Raw genomic sequence first — 23,884 nt, forward strand, 5'->3', positions numbered from 1 at the left:
AAATACCACCAAAAGAAAGCTCTATTTGTGTGAAAAAAAAAGGACAAAAAATGTATATGGGTATAGTGTTGACTGAGTAATTGTCATTCAAAATGTGCGAGTGCTGAAAGCTAAAAATTGGCCTGGTTAGGAATAGCCCATTTGTTGTTCTGTCCTCAGATCCAGGACATTGTGACAGGATTTGTCTCCAAAATTTATTTGTAGTTAGTGCAAAAACAAAACGCAGATCCCAGAAACTAGCTATTAAGATTACATCTTTATTACTGAAGTGTCTCTTTAAAGCGGTGGTTTCCCCTTAAAAACAACTTTTTTTTATTCCACTGCCCCCCCACATTACAATCGAATTAAGGCTCTTATTATTTTTTTCCTGCTGTACATACGTTTTGCCCAAAAACGAGCTCTCCCCCCGTTGCGTAAGCCGCGTCACGATTGGCGAAAGGAGCCGAACGGCGATGCGCATGCGCAGTATAGCGCCGACTCGCCGTTCGGCTCCTTTCGCCAACCGTGACGCGGCTTACGCGACAGGGGAGAGCTCGTTTTTGGGCAAAACGTCAATCAACAGCATGTGAGGAACGCCCACTCCCGCGGGACTCGCAACCCGGATGCACGGGTGAATTTGCTGTACTAAGGTATGTACAGCAGGAAAAAAATAATAAGAGCCTTAATTCGATTGTAATGTGGGTGGGCAGTGGAATAAAAAAAAGTTGTTTTTAAGGGGGAACCACCGCTTTAATTAAGGTTACATTCCCACTATTAAAGGGTAATGCATAGTAAAAGGTGCATTATCACAATGCAAATTAACACAGTACAGTAAATGCCACCCTACCACATATGCACAGCAAACAAAGGAACATCTATGCTATAGCTCTATGTGTATACCTTGTGTAATGTGGTATGGCGTGTTGACAAAAATGTTGCAGATGCCTGCTTAAGAGGCGGACTGAAATTAATGGGCTGCTAATGCAATGTTCAATAATGCATGCAAACAAAACAAAATGCATTGACACCTGCATTAAAGCCCTGCCTTACTGTGAATAGGCTATTATATTTTTCCCAGTGCATGAAGTGTACTGAAAACAAAGAATAGAAGCATATATATATACCTTGAAGTCAAACTGTACATCCATATACTTTCCAAATCTGCTTGAGTTGTCATTACGAAGAGTTTTGGCATTTCCAAAAGCCTGAGAAATATCAAATTTAAATATTAGTGTTTCACTTTTACTATGAAATTTAAACAAACTAAAGTAAATTTTATGAGTTGTCTATCCACCTCCAGAACGGGATTGGAGAGAAGGAGTCGATCTCTAATTGTTTGAAGCTTTTCTGTAGTTGGACATGCCATTGCCAAGTACTGGAGGATTTTCTTTGATGTTTCAGTTTTTCCAGATCCACTCTCTCCAGAGATGAGGATAAAATGATTGTTTCGCTCCGTACACATTACCCTATATGCATTATCTGCAATAGCATAGCTAAAAAAAGGCAGAAAACAGAAATGTATAAAAGTTCTCAAAGCCAATTAATACAGACACGCCATTCAACATTGCTTTCAAAATTGTAATTCAATTTCATGCCTGGTGATGCCTTTATTAGTTAGAACCCTTCTTCTAATACTGGTTTCCTTTTTTAAAGCCCAACTCAAGCCAAAGCATTTTATTAATTTTATTAAATAGAGTTGCTGTTTGTTTCTCTCACTTCCTGTATATTTTATTTATAGGCCATACTGTACCATACACATGAAGAAAAGTGGGGCCATAAGGTCAAAAAGCAAACCTATATAAAATGAACAAATGTTAACCTCTTACACGCATGTGCCCAAGGGTAAAAAAAAAAACTTTATTAATTCAAAAGTATAAAAAAAATGCAATGAACAAAAATCAAAGAAATAAGTAGGACCAAGTCTTTTATAATGCTCCAACCTCGCTTGCTCATCCAGCCCGGCCGCTGGATGATGACGTCACAAGGCCCGATACTTGATCGTGCACGTGCCCCATTGAAGTCCTGAGCAACAGGACAGAAGGCCGCAGTTGCGGCCATCACTATGCCTAGATGCAAGATCTACAGGGTGGGCCATTTATATGGATACACCTTAATAAAATGGGAATGGTTGGTGATATTAACTTCCTGTTTGTGGCACATTAGTATATGTGAGGGGGGAAACTTTTCAAGATGGGTGGTGACCATGGCGGCCATTTTGAAGTCAGCCATTTTGAATCCAACTTTTGTTTTTTCAATAGGAAGAGGGTCACGTGACACATCAAACTTATTAGGAATTTCACAAGAACAATGGTGTGCTTGGTTTTAACGTAACTTTATTCTTTCATGAGTTATTTACAAGTTTCTGACCACTTATAAAATGTGTTCAATCTGCTCTCCAGTGACATGCGGCGAGTGCTACGCTGTGGGCTCTTGCTGAGTGAAGCTAGGACAGCCACTGATGTTTCTTCATTAGACCCCTTTCACACTGGATACGCCTATAGCGGTAAATTAGTTTCTTCCTATTGAAAAAACAAATGTTGGATTCAAAATGGCCGACTTCAAAATGGCCGCCATGGTCACAACCCATCTTGAAAAGTTTCCCCCCTCACATATACTATTGTGCCACAAACAGGAAGTTAATATCACCAACCATTCCCAATTTATTAAGGTGTATCCATATAAATGGCTCACCCTGTAGATCTTGCATCTAGGCATAGTGATGGCCGCAACTGCGGCCTTCTGTCCTGTTCATCAGGGCTTCAATGGGGCATGTGCACGATCAGGTATCGGGCCTTGTGACGTCATCATCCAGCGGCTGGACTGGATGAGCAAGCAAGGTTGGAGCATTATAAAAGGCTTGGTCCTACTTACTTGTTTGACACATGGCGGTGGATGCATGTGGCTGAACCTCTCCATCCAGGTATTGCACAGTTAACTAATGGCTTATATCTGTGCATGTATTCGTACACACATATTGAATGAACTCTTCTTCTTATTGCAAGACTTCTTTTTTGGAATATAATTTTATTCTATACTTTTTATCTATATATATATATATATATATATATATATATATATATATATATATATATATATATATATATATATATATATGTATATCTTATCCAGAAGTTTTCCTGGTTTGAATACATTTGTCTTGATACAACTACTGCTCCTATCTGCTGGATCTTGAATCTAGTTGTTGTTGGCAAGTTATGCTCACATCTTGTTTGCTATCCCTATATGCCATCTAGTGTCTGTTTGCGATATTACATGTCTGTGTTGGATATTAGTAATTTTTCTTATATCCAATTATAGATATTATAACTGTGTTTTTCTGCTGTTAATTCTGTTGAGAGTAAATGAGTTGGATCCAATTATTCAATACTTTAACATTCAGCCGTCTACCATCGGTCCTACCGTCCATTAAATATCTGTGATTCCTTTGAATTATATTTTTCCCTATTGGAAATAGTAGGACTGCTATGTACTGTATGCTTTATCTGTTCACTTAATAATTATCATTGGGTTTGACCAATAGTTGGACTTACAATAACTTACACGATTATATTATACTATACTATTTGGCATTGATAGAGATCCTTTGGAGATGCTCCAATGCTCACCCAGCCAGGGATGTTTGACCTTGATGCCTCCTCTGTTTGTTAGTCCAGCCCCTAAGGTAGATATCCTTCTTGCCAATGTTTTTAACAATTATAGAATGTATGAGATAATAATATTAATATTCGCTATTGTTCTCCTGATTTTCCTTCCAGCCAATCCTGGCTCAGGAAGCGGATCCCAAGAAGAGAGGCAGGGGAAGTTGTGCCCCGTGAAGCCAAAGAAGGAGGAGACGCAGGGTGAAGCCACTGCTCGCCACCCGGAGGAAGCCCGTGACCTAGATGCTTACTACTGCTTTAAGATCTGTGATAAAACTATCAAAATTGTAACAAAAAAGGACTCTTATACAAGCTGAAACAAATATGTACAAGGCTCTAAAAAGCAAAACAAAAAAGACTGGTAACATGATATCTTAATAGTTACTGTAACATTTTCATACATGTGTGGTGGCAGCTCAATGAAATTCACTCCTTGGTATATTTCCATTTGCCTCTCAGTATATAGATCAAGTTCCTTGTATGGGTTCACAGACACCAGTAAGGTCCCAATGTATGTCTAAGAATCACAAAATAAAAAAAAAACATGTAAAAATATTGTATGCAGAGTAATATTAAAAGATTAGTCTAAAGTCAAAACATTTAACCAAGACACTGAATTATAATTTACAGTATTATTTATAAAGTATGATCACAATTAATAGTTAAAATGTATGTCATGGCAAAATTAAAAACCAATCTTTGTAATGCATGCACACTTCCCCAAGTGCAAGTAGAGAAACTAGCTGTAATTGTTTATGTATTTACAGTATTCTTTAGGCAACTGTTGTGTTGAAACTTTTATTTAACCTCCCTGGCGGTATGATTCTGTCAGAAAAAACATGCTAAAAGCGGTACCATTATTTGCAAGGAAATTTGGCGTTTTATATTGTAGGTCTGTAATTTTTAGAAATAACTCACTTAAATCTGACCAAACAAGCTTCTAATAGGCATCCCAGGTATGACATTTTTTTAAAAACAAAATTATAAATTATAATATAATAAATAATTATAAATAATTATAACAAATAATAATATAATTATAATAAAAATTATTCAATAATGTAATCAAATCAAAATCACTGAAATTTGCTCAGTTGCAGAATTGTTGCTGTCATTATTTTTTTTTTTTTATGACGAATTTCCCCACAAATCGCTATCGCACAATTCTGCAAGTGATTATAATTTATTATCGCTGTTTTTTAGCTGATCTAAAACTATTTTTGACATAAAGGGACACTTTTGGTTGCTATGGACAATCTACAGTTTGCAGGGAGAAAGAAACGTTTTTATTATATAAAATGACATGCATGACACAGGACAGACCACTAGGGACAAGGGGGGTGTGTTTTTTTTACATACAGTACTGTAATCTATAAGATTACAGTATACTGTATGTAAGGTGTTTGTTTACTTTTTTGAATTTGGCGCCGTTCTCCGTCCCCGTGCGTCGTAACGTCGCAGGGAACGGAGATCGGCGTCACACGGAGGCACTGTGTGAATCGAGCGAGGTCCCGCTCGCTCACACAGCGCGGTGGCATCGCTGGATCCAGGGACAAGGTAAGTAACTTGTGCCTGTGGATCTAGCGAGGCAAGCCCGAGTCTGACTCGGGGTTTCCGCTCGCAGCAGGAAAATCTAACCCCGAGTCAGACTCGGGAAGACCGCCAGGCAGGTTAAGGACAGAGTCACTTGCTTGAGCACAAATTAAAGCATAGGGGGTCATTTACGAAAGGCAAATCCACTTGGCACTACAAATGCAAACTACAAGTGCAGTCACTGTAAATCTGAGGGGTAGATCTGAAATGAGGGGAAGCTCTGCTAATTTTATCATCCAGTCATGTGCAAGCCCAAATGCTGTTTTTTTTTCCTTGCATGTCCCCCTCGAATCTACTGCGACTAAACTTCCAAGTGCACTTTGCACTTGTAGTACAAAGTGGATTTGCCTTTAGTGCCCATAGTGTTCCATCTTCCAACTTCCATCTCTGACTTGTACCGCTTAGTAGATATTTCTTGTATATGCAGCCGATTAAATCACCGGCGCATGCGCACTGAAGGAATGGCCGCCCAGGCTGTTCCTTCAAAGTCCTGCTCCCCCAGGCATGCACGTATTCCGGTAAGTTTAACATAATGTGCTAGAATGCAATGCTTACTAGCACATTATGGCATTACCTTTCAGGTCAGAAAAAAAAATCACTCAGAGGTTTACTACCGCTTTAAAGAAACAGTCAACAATCTATTGGTTTAACTAGATGGACTTTTTTTAACCTGATGTAACTAAATGTGTTTAACTACTTGACGACCTGCCGCCGTCGTTTTACAGCGGCAGGTTGGCTCCCCTGCGCGAGAGCCCGTAGCTCGCGCCCCCCGCTCGCCCCCGACTCCCGTGCGTGTGCCCGGTGGGCACGATCGTCGCTGGGCACACGCGATCGATCGTTACAGAGCGGGGATCGGGAGCTGATTTTCTGTTCATACAATGTATGAACAGAATATCGGTAATTTCCCCTAGTGAGGCCACCCCCTACAGTTAGAACACACCCAGGGACATACTTAACCCCTTCCCCGCCCCCTAGTGTTAACCCCTTCACTGCCAGTGGCATTTTTATAGTAATCCAATGCATTTTTATAGCATTGATCGCTATAAAAATGCCAATGGTCCCAAAAATGTGTCAAAAGTGTCCGAAGTGTCCGTCATAATGTCGCAGTACCGAAAAAAAAGACTGATTACCGCCATTACTAGTAAAAAAAAAATATTTATAAAAATGCCATAAAAATACCCCCAATTTTGTAAACGCTATAACTTTTGCGCAAACCAATCAATAAACGCTTATTGCGATTTTTTTAACGAAAAATATGTAGACGAATACGTATCGGCCTAAACTGAGGGAATTTTTTTTTTTTTATATATTTTTGGGAGATATTTATTATAGCAAAAAGTAAAAAACCTTCTGGGTGCAGCCCCTCTAATACTCACCTGAGCCCCCTCTCGATTCAACATGTGCATGAAAGCTTCAGCTGTTCTGGAACTCCCTCTCCTCATTGGCTGAGACAGCAACCAAAGCCATTGATTTCCACTGCTGTCAGACACAACCAGTGAGCCAACGGGAGAGTGGGGGTGGGACCTAGCCACAGCTCTATGCGTCTTATAGACACATACAGCAGGGCTCGGGAGCGAGAATGCACCAGTGCTTTTATAGCAAGTAACTTGCTATTGGGGACACTGGTCAAGGTGGAGTAGCCAGGAGCACCAGCGGGGAACCCGAAAAGAAGAGGATCAGGGTTGCTCTGTGCAAAACCACTGGTAAGGGCAGGTAAGTATGACATGTTTGTTAGTACCATTTTAATAACATTTTAACATCTCCAAACTGAAACTGAAGGGTGCTTTAAAGGCTTCAGTAAAGCTGCTCATAATCTGCCTAAAAGGAGAAGTCCAGCCTGAGCTTTGCACTCCTGTGACCCGTTTTCAGCAGAGAGCAGTCTGAAGTCCGCTCTCCGCTGACGTCACTGCCATCAGTCGAGGCAGCGCGTCATCCCGACTTCCAAGTCTGGATCTGCCAGCTGCCTTGATTGATGGCAGTCTCAGCGTCTCAGCGAGTCGATGAGATGATGAGACGGCCGCTCCCTCCACAGCTCAGAGCTCCAATGAGCGCGGAGAAGTAGAGCAGAAGCGATGATGACTGACTGCTCGGGGAGGAGTGAGAACCGAGCCATTGGTGGTGTTCGGTGGCTCGGTTCTCAGTGCAGAGATGCCAGGGGACAACTGCAGGATCGTTCTGACGCTGCATCCACCTAGGTAAGTATGACTAGTAAAAAAATAAAATTCTCTTGTAAGGGTTTGTGAAAAACAATGCTCCTATCTAAGCTGAAGTCTACAGTAAAATCAAGGTTTCAAAAACGCTACCTGGTGGCTGATATTGATTACTGTCAGTCTAATGTTTACAAACAAGGAAAAAATGTCTACTACGGTAGACAAAAAATGTATGTTTGTATAGTAAAGTAAATTAACGATACTGCATTTACAACACAGTTCTCCTACTGGTGTTATGATACCACTGAGGTCAACAAAATATTAAATCCAGAATTACATAAATAAGATTCTCCTGGAATCTCTTGCGCAGGTTGTCCATAAAAGCGGTTTCACTGGTGTGTGAATCTAGCAGCACAAAATCTTGCACGCCAACTTTTTCCCGAGCAGATAGTGAGCCTTCAATGTGCGTATCTGCTCCATTTTTTTTAGCACTTTCAATCTAGGAAAAGACAAAAAAAAAAAATCAGTTCTGGAAGTCACACACTCTGAGAATATGTCATCTTCAAACTGGATTAATGGATTCTATCAGGATCAATCACTCTCTAAATCAGTGGTTCCCAACTCCTGTCCTTTAGGACTCACTAACAGGCCAGGTTTGCAAGATAACTGGAATACATCACGGGTGATATCATTTGCTGCTCAGTGATCACAGTATTCTAGTCTGCATCTCTCCAAGGTAATGCATAAAATCTGGCCTGTTAGTGGGTCCTGACTCTGAGGACAGGAGTTGAGAACCACTGCTCTAGATTGTTAAAGTTCTTGAGACTCCAGCCAGGGGCAATACTACCCCACAAGGTTCCCAGCTTTTATAAAATGTAAATAAAAATGATTTTGGTTCCAACAGTTTATTACATACTTAGAGCTTGCTCCCTTTACATTATTTTAATAGTGTAAATTTGCTGTCCCCTCAAAAGAACACAACACACATCCATTAATGTCTAAACCGCTGGCAACAAAAGTGAGTACATCCCTAAGTGAAAATGACAAAATTGGGCCCAATTAGCCATTTTCCCTCCCATGTAACTTGTTGGTGTTACAAGGTCTCAGGTGTGAATGGGGAGCAGGTGTGTTCAATTTGGTGTTATCGCTCTCTCTCATACTGGTCACTGGAAGTTCAACATGGCACCTCATGGCAAAGAACTCTCTGAGAATCTGAAAAAAATTATTGTTGCTCTACATAAAGATGGCATAGTCTTTTATGCCACGTACACACGATGGGTTCATCCGATGAAAACAAACTGATGGATTTTTTCATCAAATATCCGATGAAGCTGACTTTCATCAGCACAGCTGCACAGTGGGAGGTGAGCAGCGGCCGTGACCTGTGTTAACAGAGCTCCAGCAGGCATATTCCTTCTCTACAAAAACAGCATTTGGTAGTGGTGGCTGGTGGCTGTGCATAGTGTCACCAGCCCGGGGGGGGGGGGATTTCCACCCTGCCCCCTCTGCCAGCCCTCCCCTGCTTATGGTTAATTCTAAACTGATGAACACTAAAGCACTGTACACACGATCGGATTTCCCCTTCGTAGACTTGGCTGCAGGGCAGTATTCCAACATGATAACGACCCCAAACACACCTCCAAGACGACCACTGCCTTGCAAAAGAAGCTGAGGGTAAAGGTGATGGACTGGCCAAGCATGTCTCCAGATCTAAACTCTATTGAGCATCTGTGGGGCATCCTCAAATGAAAGGCGGGGGAGCGCAAGGTCTCTGACATCCACCAGCTCTGTGATGTCGTCATGGAGGAGTGGAAGAGGACTCCAGTGGCAACCTGTGAAGCTCTGGTGAACTCCATGCCCAAGAGGGTTAAGGCAGTGCTGGAAAATAATGGGGCCACACAAAATATTGACACTTTGGGCCAATTTGGACATTTTCACTTAGGGGTGTACTCATATTTGTTGCCAGCTGTTCAGACATTCATGAGTGTGGGTTGAGTTATTTTGAGGGGAAAGCAAATTTACACTGTTATACAGGCTGTACACTCACTACATTACATTGTAGCAAAGTGTTGTCATATGAAAAGGTATAATAAAATATTTACAAAAATGTGAGGGGTGTACTCACTTTTGTGAGATACTGTACAACTAAAGCAGGTTTTATACACAACTTTTCGACATAAAACTGTAATTTGATCTCTTGAACAAAAAGCTGTCATTTAACCAAGAGCAGGAGAGTATGAGAATTTGTAGTAGTTTTATCATATTCTTAAAACAGCTATGCAGATACATTGATAAACACTATTGATAAGGATTGACCCCTGACACAACCTCAGGGCTTAACCCCATTCTGCCGTTTGACCCAAATCGTGAAAGTCTACAGAGAACTGAGAGAGAGCTCTGTTTCTTTTAGTGTTCCAGCGTAGAGAGGAAGGGGCTGGATTTTTTATTGGTCTTTTATAAACAACATGACATCACACACATGAGCACATTTGATTGGCTTAGTCCATATATAGTCCCTTATTACACGCCCCTGTGACGTCTGTTCTTGGCATACTGCACACGTTTCAAAAGTGTTTAATTAGCACAAACAGTCCACGTGTCATACAGGGATCCCCATTGAATCTCACAGGGGCTTCATTCTTCAGTCGATGGGGTGGGCCTGAAGGAGGGAGTTTAGGAGTGCAGTAGAAGGGGCCAGCTGTCTTCACTTAGGCCCCATTCACACCTGAGCGTTTTCTCGCCTGAACCACGACGCTCAAAAACGCTAGAGGGGAAAAAATACATTATTCCCTATGGAGATGGTTCACATCTCCACTCCAAAACGCCTGACGCCGAACGCCTGAAGCTCAAACAGAAGATAAAAAAAATCTACAAACATAGCAACAAGTGATGAAAAGATGATCATTTTTCCTATTGGTTAAAATAAAAAACGTCAAAGTACAAAAACGTCGGACGACGCTGTATGTAAACGCGCAAATAAGCATGAATACACGCGACAAAACGCCGGAAAAAAACGACCGAACGACCTACGCTCAGGTGTGAATGCAGCCTTAATCATTTCCTGAGCTGAGATTTTAACCCTATAATGTCTTTTAAGGAAAGTAACAGCACTGTTGTATGTTTTCACACATACATATGTATCCATCTCTCTCTCTCTCTCTCTATATATATATATAAATATATATATATATATATATAAATATATATATATATATATATATATATATATATATATATATATCTTATATAGATCAAGAAATAAAAGGAAAGAAAACAATATAATGAAAGAAAACCAACCTTTCAGGCCCCATACTCACGACCAAACATGTTTGCTGAAACTGGCCCGCGGACCAGTTTCAGCATACATGTTTGGTCGTGTGTAGTTACGAGCGTACAGAATTTCACCGTACATTTGCCCGCCGGGCCGTTTTTCAGCAGACATTTATTTCCAAACTTGTTTTAAAACCGTCCGCTCAAATCCTGTCCGAACGTACATGTTTGGTGGTGAGTACACAAAACCAACGTACAAAAACCCCGCGCATGCTCAGACTAAATGAGGCCACGGGAGCGCTCGTTCAGGTAAAACTCACGTTTGTTTGGGATATGGCACATTCGTCAATAGAAAGATTAATTCTAGCAATAGAACACTGAAGCAAAACACACAATAACCAACGCTTGATGCCGTCGTTTTATTCATTCTTCTCTTGCTATAACTAATCAGTTATTTAGCTCATGTTATTTCAACTGAGTTGTTCCATACTGAAAAGTGACATTTGTTAGCTGTGATGTAGTAAGATTTTTGCAAACTTTTATTGGCCCGACGTATCATATTTTTAGTGGTCCTCCACATTTCAAATTTTTTGCTTTTAATGTTTAATGGTTATCTTTCCCACTTTCTTTAGGTGTTTATAGTTATGTCACCATTTAGAATATTTTAATAGGAAATAGTTTTGATTTAGCTTTTGTTTGTATATTTAACAGGATTTTTTTGAAGGTTGTTTAAATTGTCTACCATGTTGGCACACAAAATGACCCCCCCCCCCCCACATGAGTTAGTGAATATTTTAGATTAAACATTTTATTTGTTTGTAATGTTTGATGCCTAAAATAATACCCACAGTATTACAAACAATAGGCACGTTTTTCAAATCAACAAAAAGGCTTTTATTTTAGCAAATGATAAAAAGGAACAAAAACAGAATGGCAGCACTTGAACAGCTAGCAACATACATGCAAACTTGCATTTTAAACATGGTGAAGGATAAACTAGCCAACCTCAGGAAGCACACAAAATAAAATCTGAAGCAGCAGCACATAACCAAAGGAACCCAAGCTGTGGTAGTCCAAACAAGATGCCATTTGTGGGGGATCAAATGGAAGGCAGGGCATCAACGTCTCCTCTTCCTTGCAACCTTCCTTCCAGGCTGCCTTCCAGCGGGTCTTCCCTGGGCCCTTGCAGGTGGGGATGATGTGGCAGCAGGAGAATGGTGTTCAGCAAGCCGGGCCGGGTCACATAGCCCAGTGTCTGGGGTCAGCAGCTCCCTCTGCATCCACCAAAGGGCCTGGTTGATCACGCCCTTTGCCAGTTGCCTCTGCTCCTCCGTGCCTTGATTCAGGTCATGTGCCACGGAGGCACTGTAGGCCTCAGTGGGGTTGAGGGGGGCCCTCATGATGGCACTCGCCTCCTGAATCATTTTCAGGCTGGCTTCCTCCACTGCCCCCAATTTCTTCTTACGGCCTGGTGGCCTAATATAAAGGGGAGGAGCCTGGCTGGTGGTGCTTGTCCTGGGGAGCTGCTGAACGCCACTGGGCCCGGCCTCCTCCTGGCTGCCACTGACCCCTTCGTCCTGGCTGACAGTGAGGAGAGGATCTGCCACCTCCTGGCTGGTCTCTTCTTCCTGTGTAAAAAAAAGGGACATGTTGTAATATATTTAGGAATATACTCACTCACATTTTCATGCTTGAATCTTTTTTTTTGCCTTGAATTTAAACTTGAAAACAGACTCACCCTCTGACCCCTGCAGTTGTCATCCCTGACACCTATTTGTTTGCCCACGATTTTAGATTTTTACTTCCCAGCTTGTATTTTATTAACCAATATCAAGTCAAGAATCAAACAATAATTAAGATTATTACATAAATAGTTATGAAACTACTATACCTCATCATCGTAGAGGCGCAGATCTGCCTCTCTGTCAGCCAGGCCCTCTTCATCCGACTCTGCAGGGCTGTGGTGATCTGGGGAAGTCCCGCTGGGAGGTAGCGTGGAGGGAAGGTTGGGATTCAGACTTGACATTGATGGCCTGCCTTCCAGTTGATCCCGCAAAAATGACATTTGGTTGTAATACCACAGCTTGGGTTCCTTTGGTGGTCTTGCTGCTGCTCCAGATCTTAGCTGCTTTTGGTGAGCTTTGTACGCTCTCCTATATGTGCCCCTGAGGTTGGCAAGTTTATCCTTCACCATGTTGGCACTGCATTCTGGCACCCATGTTCTCATGTATGCTGCTAGCTGTTCAAGTGCTGCCGCTCGTACGTCCTTATTGTGGTAATGGTCCTGCTTTGAATCCCACAGGATGGGCATTTCCCTAAATTTATCCAGCAAATGCTGGATAATGTCTTGGCTCTGCAGGAGATCCATTGTGAAGTTATGATTTACTTTTTTTTATTCTAGATTGAAAAAATGAAAAGAAACCAAAAACACAATTAAAAAAAGCCTCAGCATTTACATTGATAGAATATGTTGTTTAAAAAGTAGTACCTATATAGAAATACAAACACAGTGTCTCTTGTTTAGAAAATGCTGGCCAGCTCTGCCCCATTGGTTGGTTTTAGCTAACATTTTTTTTATACATGCCGCCCCTTTGGTTACATTGCAGGAAATAATATAAATCTACAACCATACACAATTATTACAAATGACAGCATTCATCAAGGCACTATTGCATGTGTAGATATCCTGCCCCTCAGCATTGATTACATGAAAGAAACTTCCTAATGACCTCTGTCCAACCAACACAGAACAATACTTGGCCTGATCTGAATACACCCTACATAATTGATAATGAGTCACAGCATTTTTGACCTCTCTATTTTGTGATGTCTACAAAAGCATTTGGGTACGAAAATCACATTCTGGTATCCAAGAGACATAATAGCTTAATAAAACTGTGCAACCAACAGACCAAACCCCCATCCCATTGCTCTACATTTTAGAGCCCGCTGCTGATCCCATGTTTAAATTTCTTACCTGCCTCTCTCACAATCCTCGTTTCTTCCGCTCGCTGAATTAACACGTAACCTACGTAATCACGTCAAGCGCCTTTTATCCACTCCGCGTATGTATGAAACGCCGCCCTCGTCACCTTTGCCATGCCCCTAATCAATTGAAAAAGTAAATATGGCGTTAACTGTGTAGGTTCTGGAATCGCGCGAATATTCTCCGCGTAACCTACGTCAATACGTTGTTGGCATTCGCGACACTCCGCATATGCAATAATCCCCGCCCTCATCTCCGCCCCTGACGGGACATTTCCTCGTTTCCACGCCCCTAATCTCTGTGGGAAGGAAAGATGGCGATGTCACACGAGCGGGCACGGAGCTCTCATGGCGCAAGTGAAGGGACAGAGGCAGGACCGTCCCGATCCAGGCCTAAAAGATATAAAGCCACTAATATGGCGTTCGAAGAAATGGTGGAGTTGGTTTACATCATGAGGAGGAAGGATTATGATGGTGAATGTGGGCCCTACAAAACACCGAACCGTAGGAAGTCACACATAATGGACAAGGTGGCAAGGAGAATGAGGAGAATGTTTGGTGTCACCAGGTCAAAGGAGCAACTACGGAAGCGTTGGTCCGATTTAAAATTGAGGGAGCCACATCACATGAAGAAGATACTCAAAATTCTGCGTAAAAGTAAGTCCATATTATTTAAGGGGGGGGGGAATGTCTGCAATAATGTGTTGACATGTATTTTTTCACATCTGCCTCCTTGGCCTGCTTGTACTTTTGAACACGTGTAGATACTGTATTGTGTTTATGTCAAATAACAACCTTAAACAAATTTTGAGAAATAGTAAACACGCGTAATATGACATTGTTTAGCAAAAATGTGACGTTACTCCAGGAACAACACACCTGGACATGGCTGACTGGCCCCAAACTTGGTTTTCCAACATTGTTGAATAGCAAAATCACAGAAATTAAATTGAGTGAATGTGACAGGCAAACAAGATTCATTCTCCAAAATGCAAATAAAGCTGATGTTTTAACATCTGGAAATGCAAAGCACCTGTGTCTCAATAATCAAAGTATATTTATTTGGAGGGTCGACGAGAATTAATGTTTTGGGGGGACATCCATTTGTGTCACTTCTTTGCAAAAAAGGGGCAGGATCAGAGCTTGGCCTAGAACTACGCCAAAAATGGAGGATTTCTGAAAGAATAAACAACCAAAAATCATCATAAATGTATCGTCTATGCAATGTGTGCGATTTATGATATACAATATCTGTGTGCTGATGAGTATACCTTTTGTTTTTTATTATTTCTTATAGGGGAAAGAAGACGCCAGCAATTGGAGGAGGCAGAGAGGGCCAGACACCCGGAAAATCAAACACCTCCACATGTTGAGCAGGAGGGGAAGGAAGAGAGGAGGCTGGGGAAGGAAGAGAGGAGGATGTGGAAGGAGAAGAGGATGTGGAAGGAGAAGAGGATGTGGAAGGAGAAGAGGATGTGGAAGGAGAAGAGGATGTGGAAGGAGAAGAGGATGTGGAAGGAGAAGAGGAAGGAAGAAAGGAGGAAGGAAGAGAGGAGGAAGAAGTTATTTTGGACTTAGAATTTATATCAGATGAAGGGCAAGTGGCGGAAGAACAATTTGGCGAATTGCAAGAAGGTGGATTGATGGATGAAGGAGGAGTCGAAGATGATGGGGAGGTGGTGGAAGAAGGAGGAGTGATAGAAGATGATGGGGAGGTGGTGGAAGAAGGAGGAGTGATAGAAGATGAAGAAATTGGGGATGTGGAAATTATCAGGCCATCAGGTCAGTGTCACCCCTATATTAATAGGGCCAAACATATGCAGATAGGCTGGAAATTATTTACATATTTTGAATGCCAATTTGTTTATTTTTAGGGGATGAAGATGGAGTAGCCCATTTTTCACGTGCAAGTGCTTCTATAATTGTACAGCAACTAATGGAGTGCAGCACGGAAATGGACATTATGCGGGAAAGGATGCTAGTCATGGAGCAGAATGTGCGAAATGTCATTTCAGAGTGTAGCACGGAAATGGAGAACATGCGACAAAGGATGCTAGTCATCGAACAAAATTACAAAAATATCATTGACATGATGGGCCGTGTCAAAGACTGAACCACAGAAGCCCATCCCCCGCCCATCCCCCGCCCACAAAACCCTTTTTAATTTTTGTACTTTATAATACGCCAAAATTTCTAAATGCACACACAGTGTGCCAATATGTGCTATCTGCCATCACAGACTATCTATTGTCTGTGCTTTGTGGGTACAAACCCCTCCTCGATCCTCAAGTAGTTGAGAGGAAGGGTTTGCTCCCACAAAACACAGACATTGATCACCCATGATGTCAGATAGCACATGTGGCCATTTGTCTGTTTAACCAATGACATTTGGCGAGTTTTCACTGAATGTGTGCATTTAGAAATTTTGGCGTGTTCCAGTGTGAAAGCACACCATCCATATGACTGACTGCTGTTCTTTTTTTTAATTTTTGTTTGGTGTTGATCTTTTTTGGTTTGTAAATGTTTCCAGTTTCAGATCACAAAACGAACAAGAAATCTCACCTAAAGAAAGAAGTTAACTAATTTTAGTAAAAAAAATAAAATTTTTTGTGTTGTGTTAAAATCTTGTTGAAAAAATTAGACACAAACAAATACAAAGCCAAAAAATTTTTGCGTATAGTTTCAGTGAAATTATTCTTACATTGTGTTTCGATCATTATTATTGCTAATCACTGTCAATAAAGACAAAAAAAGAAATAATTAAAAGCCAATATTTTGTCTCAAGAATTTGCAGGAAATGTTTTCTGCCTAAAAATAAACATTTCTTGTTAAAAAATGACTAAAATAAAAAAAAAATAATGAGACATCAAAAGCAGAAAAATGAGTGGCTTCTTATTTCTAGACTGAATACCCAGTTAGTAGATGAGTGAATAATGTGCAAATGTGGTTAGTTAATACATCTGAGTAAGTAAATTTGGCACTAGAAGTGCACTATTTTTGGAGATAACCTGGAAGACAGAAAAATAGAGAAAAAGCAGTAATGACAAACAACTGTATAAAGTCCAATGGTCTAATTATTTATTAGTTGTGAGAATATTCCTTTCTTTGGGGGCCGAATTAGAAAGAAATATGATCTGGCATAGCAATGGCCCCCCGACCCATGAAGTACTCAACATATTTGTCGCGTACCTCACGAGCAGATTGGGGGGCCAAGCCAGCGCGACCAGTGTCCAGGCCAGGAATGTTCTCTGAGGGTAGTCCTGCCTCAGAGCCCATGGAGGCTAGGTACGTCTGGGAGTGCCTGCGTAGAAAATTGTGCAAAATGCAGCAGGCAAATATAATGGTGTTCAATTTATATTCCGCCAAATGTATCGATGTCAGGAACAGGCGGAACCGGTTGCTGAGGATCCCAAAGGCATTCTCGACTACCCTCCGAGCCCTGGACAACCGAAAATTGAACACACTCCTCTCTAAGGTGAGGGTCCTCTGGGGAAAAGGCCGCATTAGGTGAGGTCCAAGGCCGAAAGCCTCGTCCGCTAGGAACACAAACGGAAGTCCTTCCACATTATCTTCATCTGGTGGCAATGCCAGACCACCAGTTTGGAGACGATCATAGAAATCAGTCCGTGCGAACACTCCCCCATCTGACATCCGGCCGTTCTTCCCCACGTCCACATATAGAAACTCATACTGTGCCGACACCACCGCCATCAACACGATACTATGATAACCCTTGTAATTATAATAGTAGGACCCCGAGTGGGGTGGGGGCACAATGCGGACGTGTTTCCCATCTATTGCTCCACCGCAGTTAGGAAAATCCCACCGCTCGGCAAATTGGGAAGCCACAGACTGCCATTCCTGTGGTGTGGAGGGTAGCTGTGGGGACAAACAAAAAAAGAGATTTAGTACTTTGGCACATAAACATTGCAAACATAATCATACAAGCATCCTTGTGCAACTTTACATTTTTTAAATAGCATTTGCAAATTATGAAGGGAGAATTTCGGGGCACAAATATATAGGCCCACTTAATTAATAAGAGACTCCACAGCCCTCTGATGGGGACAAAAACACTTTGAAGGGGGGGTGGGGGGTGTTTAAACTGTTTTTAGAAAAAAAAAAAAAAAAAAAAAAAGTGGCATGGTGGGGGTTGGCCCGAAGATAGCATGCTGGACAGGTTAATATTGGGTAAGATCAAAATATGCAGGTAGGCCAAAATATAAATAACATGTAAAAGCTGATATCAACATGCATAGTGAGAAAAGGGAACGTTAGTTAAACACACAGCATATCTGGGAAATAAAATAAAAAGTTAGTTTGCCACATTATTAAAGACACATTGTGAGGTTAAAATGAGGAAACTTACCTTCATATACTCCTCGTGCATAACTTTAATGATGGCAGCACACGTGTCCGGTATGATGACCCCAAGCGCCTGCGGAGAGATGCCTGTTGAGAACTTGAGGTCCTGCAGGCTCCTCCCAGTCGCCAGGTACCGCAACGTGGCAATAAGCCTCTGCTCGGCCGTGATGGCTTGGCGCATCACAGTGTCCTGCCTCGTGATATAGGGGGACAGAAGTTCCAGCAGACTGTTGAATACGGGGTCCGTCATGCGGAGAAAATTCCTATAGTCATTAGGATTATTCTCCTGGAGTTCCCTAAGCAGAGGCATATGTGAGAACTGGTCACGCTGGCGCAACCAATTCTTGGTCCAGAAACGCCTCCGCCCCCTGTTTCTGGCCAAAGTACTGGAATAATGAACATATCCAGCAGCCATCCCATAAACAGCACCAACTCGCGAAAATTGACGCTGCTGCTCCATCATGGCTTCAAACCGGCCGGCTGGTCAGTCAAGAACACACTCCAACAGAAAGCACAATCAAATCCAGCGGTACCTGCAAAGAACGCACGACACACAGATACGAACGCACAGTACGAATCTGCTAAGCAGAACGAACTGCACGCCTGTACCCGAATGCCAACTACGTACCCACAAGCACACGCACTGAACGAGAAAATACTACCTGCTAAAGCCTGGAGACCGAGAAGCGCGAATCAGCTCTAACCAAACCTTCACTAACACGAGCAAAGCCGTAACTAGCAAAAGCGGAACAGAGGGCGTCGCCATTGACTTTGGCCTTTCCCTTTATAGTGACGTCAAACGTGGATTACGTGCACGCGTTCAGGTCCGCAGGGAAATATCGTCCGCTGGTGTGTACAAGCCAGCGGGCCAAATGAAAAAACAGCCTTGTACGCCGGAAACAGCCCGTCGGACATTTCGAACGGACATGTTTGCTCGTGAGTACTCGGCCTCAGTGGTTCTAATAAAAGAGATAGTATAACACAAAAATATTCATTTTAGTAACTTCCATCACACTATAGAACCCTTATGTGTGAGCTAGGCAAGCTACACATACTAGCATGTAGCAGCAATTAATTATTATTATTATACAGAATTTATATAGTACAAAAGTTTTCTAAATGAAGGGAGACAGAGCAGTTACAGTATATTTTGATACAAGAGGACCCTACCCATGGTAGTTTACAAGCTAAATGAGAAGGCCAGTCGTACAAAAGGTAATAACTGTAATGCCGCGAACAAAACCGTGGATTTTTTTCAGACAGAATGTTGGCTCAAACTTGTGTTGCATACACAAGGTCACACAAATGTTGTCTGAAATTCCGAACGTCAAGAACGCGGTGAAGTACAACACTAAGATGAGCTGAGAAAAATGAAGTTCAATGATTGCGAGCATGCGTCAAATTGATTCCGAGCATGCGTATTATTTTTGTGTGTCGGAATTGCATACAGGCAATCGGAATTTCCGACAAAACCTTTTGTTGTCGGAAAAATTGAGAACCAGCTCTCAAACATTTGTTGTCGGAAATTCCGACAGCAAATGTCTGATGGAGCGTACACACGGTCGGAAAATTAGACAAAAAGCTCACATTGAACATTTGTTGTCTATTTGTGTGTACGCAGCATAAGAGATGAGGTGATAGGAAAGGTGAAAGTACTGTTTTTAGGTGGAGGTGGTAAAGTGTTCTCTGAATAAATGCTTTTCAGGAGTTGCCTAAAGGTGGACAGAGTAGGAGATAGACAGACAGTAGTCAGTTTGAGGGGATGGGAGAGGCTCTGGAGAAGAACCAGAAGTGACCTTGAGAGAAAGTTACCAGGAAACCAGAGAGCAGGAGATCTTGGGAGAAATGAAGTGTACAGTCTGATCAGCAGTATATAGCAGTCTTGGGACTTCTGTCAGTGCCTGGTTAAAGCTTGTAGGAGGTGTTTTTATACTGCACTGGCTGTCCTAAAGGATACAGGACCCCTGACCCTCTGTCTGGACAGTGATAATTGGCCCTGTGCTGATCACGTGCACTCTCCCAAGAAAAAAAATCTTTCTAGCAAGACACAAAAAACTGAGCATGTGCTGCCTGACTTTCATGTGTCTTATCCAGACATGTTTTGGGGGGCAATGCAAGAAGAGGAGGATCTGTGCATACAGGATCAAACAGCCTTTTTACACAATGCAAAGGATTAGATGGGCAGATTTGTATGGGTACATGGTCAAAGCTTGGTCCCGAACATAGATAGGGGAGCAAGTGTGTCCAGGGAGGAAGAAAGTGAGGTATTGTAGATAAAAGTGGCAAAGTCAGGCCAGGACAGGGTGATATTTGGTTGTAAAGGCAGTCGGTAGCAGAATAGAAAAGAGAAAGGTTAAAGTGGTGAAGGTTTCTACGGGTAACTGTTTGCTTGTTACAGAAGTTTGGAGACAGGGAGTGAGTGAAGCTGATAAGGCTAGGCTATGGTCAGAAAAAGGGAAAAGGGGTGTTAGAGAAGTCGCAAGAAGTGCCAAGATGAGAAAATACATGGCTGTTACTGTCAGAGTGAGTTGCATTAGGTAAAAAAAAAAAGAGGTTAGGTTGAGGGGTAGGTTTTTAACATTGTCGTCAAGTCCAGGAGGCTAATACATCACTGAAAAGCACAGAGGACCAGAGGGAAGAGATGAATACATTGAGCATTAAAACAGAGGGGGGACAGAGAGGGAGATATTAGAAAGAATTACAACTCCATCTCCTTTTCATCCACTGGGTCTGGGTGAGTGAGTCCAGTGGAGTCACAGGGGAGGGCTGGCAGGGGGGGCTTTGATTGAGCAGGGAAGAGAACCTCTTTACACAATAGTCCACAGCATGCACCCCTAAATCAAGTTTCCCAGAACACCCCTTACATCAGATCTGATGTATATGGGGTCTGTGCGGACTCTGATGTAAGGGGAGGCTCTGTGCGGACTCTGATGTAAGGGGGGCCTCTGTGCGGACTCTGATGTAAGGGGGACCTCTGTGCGGACTCTGATGTAAGGGGGGCCTCTGTGCGGACTCTGATGTAAGGGGGGCCTCTGTGCGGACTCTGATGTAAGGGGGGCCTCTGTGCGGACTCTGATGTAAGGGGGGCCTCTGTGCGGACTCTGATGTAAGGGGGGCCTCTGTGCGGACTCTGATGTAAGGGGGGCCTCTGTGCGGACTCTGATGTAAGGGGGGCCTCTGTGCGGACTCTGATGTAAGGGGGGCCTCTGTGCGGACTCTGATGTAAGGGGGGTCTCTGTGCGTACTCTGATGTAAGGGGGGCCTGAAATAAAGTTGATAACTTGGCTTATATTTAAATAGCACACTTACTGCTATTAAATCGATCGTGAGACAGATTCGTGAATAAAAAACGTGTGTTTAATGTACACACTTAACATAAGTACAAAAACAGTTTAAATGTATCAAATAGCTTCAAATAAGAGTTCAAAAAAATAAGAATTTCAAATGAATGAGATGTGTGTTCCAAGACTTGCTTCTGTATGCTTGCAAAATAAATGTCTGTCAATGTGAGCTTCTTCTTGGTGGCTGAATAGGAGAAAGCTGCCCAAACTAAAAAACCTTCAGTTTATATATCAGACATTTCTTTGTCTGAATTTCGCGCTCAGAAATATACCCTCCCAAAGGGTGTGACTTATAATGAAAACCTGATACAACATCTGGTTTACATCTATCTCAACCTTTACATAGGAAATGGCTCCTGAGAACCTAGTCTAAATATTCTGTAGATCTCAAGAGGAAATGGCTTGTTTAGGTAAGAAAAGGGGGTTGATATGCAGACATATCTCACAGCACAGTCTGTATACAGGATGTGGCCTAGCTAATCAATCACTGAGAAACAGCCATATGAATTACCTCAATAGGAGAACACATTCCAATCAAATACAATTCTTTACTTACAACATTAAACACTTCAAATGAACATATATATATTTCATATTCAAACTTATACGTTTTTGGAGTTTCAAATATCGAATCCAGCGAATTACACAAGAAAATTAATAGCTCAAACAGTCTCACATTCATTCATATTAACAAGAATATATATATTCTTTATAAAATCCTTCCGGAAGGGATTTTAGAATATAACATTCCCCTCTGAAATATGAATAATGATCATATTTCCTAATCATTTATACACCCATTTATGTCACAAACACTCTGACTTTGATCTAATAACTCCAAATGCATTGTCACCTGTCATCGAGTTTGCAACTCCAAAACCTAATCTCCTTTTAAGCTTATTTTGCAACATATCATCACCTTTCTTGATTTCATTTCTGATTTGCTTATACAATTTTTTCATTCTAAACATTAAAAATAATTGATATATAATGCATAACATAATAATAATAAAAATAATAACTATAGGATGTGATAAAATATTTCCTGCTGCGGAAGTAATTGAAGTTTTTCCCCAAATAGATATACTATTTTTAAATTGATGCCACCAGCTGGAACCTGTTAAAGTGGACCATTGATGAACTACCTCTTGCAAATTCCCTTGCTCATGTTTAAACGATATCTCTGCATTCCTGAGTTCTTTAGCTAGAGCCATTAATAAACCTTGATCCTTTTGAATTACGTTAACCCATTCTCTCCACGGAAACTCATCTATTTGAGACAAATTATATAGTGTTGAACTAACACTAACATTTCTCAATGATAAATGAGATAAATTAGTTCTTATACCATTTACATTTATGGCCCTTAAATCACCTTCTACACAATACAATCCCCGTTTTAGGTTTTCTGTGTTTGTGCAAGAGGAAAAGAAAGTCTGAACCCTTTCTGTATCTTTCATGATCTGAAAACAAACTTTCCTTTTATCTACAAGAGTAGTTAATTCAGAAGAAGCTTCAAATGTTTCTATTCTTGCAGAACATAATGTATGATTATGATAACAAGAATGAAATATCCTTTTATCTTGATTAGGTAAACAAATAACTTTAGACTGAAATTGTAAACATGATGACAAATCTAATTGTTCTAATTCCAAATTATCCTTGTTAAGCGCAAAATCTGTATACTGCAATTTATAAAATAATAATTGAGTATCACTAATTGGTAATCCCAAAACAGTAATTGGAACCAAAATTTGTTCTCTCCCTGCTATAGGAATCATAGAAGAACTGTAACATACATCCTGACTACATCCTAACCATTTATTTACCCATAAATCAGTATGATTTCTTGCATATGCATATTCTCTGGGTAAATTCTGCAATATACCAAGAGGGGTAACTCCACTCTGAAAAGCTTGTGCAATTATTTTAAAATTAGTGGAATATTCTGTTTGAATTTCTAAACATAATCTGGCAATATGTGAATGTTCTTCACTAGTCATTAAATTGAGAGTAATATTCTGAAGATGTAGTATGGATGGACCCATTACATTGGCTGTTTTAATAACCATATCTTCTAATATCTGATTTAAGTTTCTTTGGATCTTAAAACCTTTACTTCCCACTAAACCTGCTGACTCAAGATCAAATTTTAACGTGTTAATATCCATACTATTTGCAATGCTGCCAATTATACCTATGCCCCCTAGGGCTCCTTCGACAATACCACGTCTATTTCTGTTATGACTATTGATTCCAAACCATCTTTCAATACCCAATTCCATATTAACCAAATGTCTTTGACATTGTGGAAACCTTGTAGAAATTTTCCATTCTGAAATATTAAAATTCCACAATATAATGACGAATGTTCCCTCTCTCAATAGAGCTCTGGATTGTAAATGGTTAATCTGGAAAGGATTAGCAAAAACACTGTTTTTACCAACACATGGAGTTTTCCCTGGGGACATGACAATTATACTTGCATTAGCACATTTCAAGGGATAGCCTTCTATTAATATGCAGCACTCATATATACCAG

The 23,884-nt window shown here is 41.2% G+C and overlaps 1 protein-coding gene across 1 annotated transcript in view; it reads right to left on the minus strand.

Annotated features, from left to right (window-relative positions):
• Positions 1 to 23,627, minus strand: part of MYO1H (myosin IH) — a 121,193-nt gene extending 97,566 nt beyond the window's left edge. Inside the window, exons 1-5 of the mRNA XM_040358597.1 lie at positions 23,172 to 23,627; positions 7,719 to 7,880; positions 4,040 to 4,155; positions 1,274 to 1,472; positions 1,104 to 1,184 (exon numbers count right to left, since the gene is read on the minus strand). Coding sequence (XP_040214531.1) covers positions 1,104 to 1,184; positions 1,274 to 1,472; positions 4,040 to 4,155; positions 7,719 to 7,880; positions 23,172 to 23,627 — 1,014 coding nt within the window. The remainder of the gene's footprint in view (positions 1 to 1,103; positions 1,185 to 1,273; positions 1,473 to 4,039; positions 4,156 to 7,718; positions 7,881 to 23,171) is intronic.
• Positions 23,628 to 23,884: the final 257 nt, after the last annotated feature.

Source organism: Rana temporaria, chromosome 1 (assembly GCF_905171775.1).
Source record: "Rana temporaria chromosome 1, aRanTem1.1, whole genome shotgun sequence".
Classification (NCBI taxonomy): domain Eukaryota; kingdom Metazoa; phylum Chordata; class Amphibia; order Anura; family Ranidae; genus Rana; species Rana temporaria.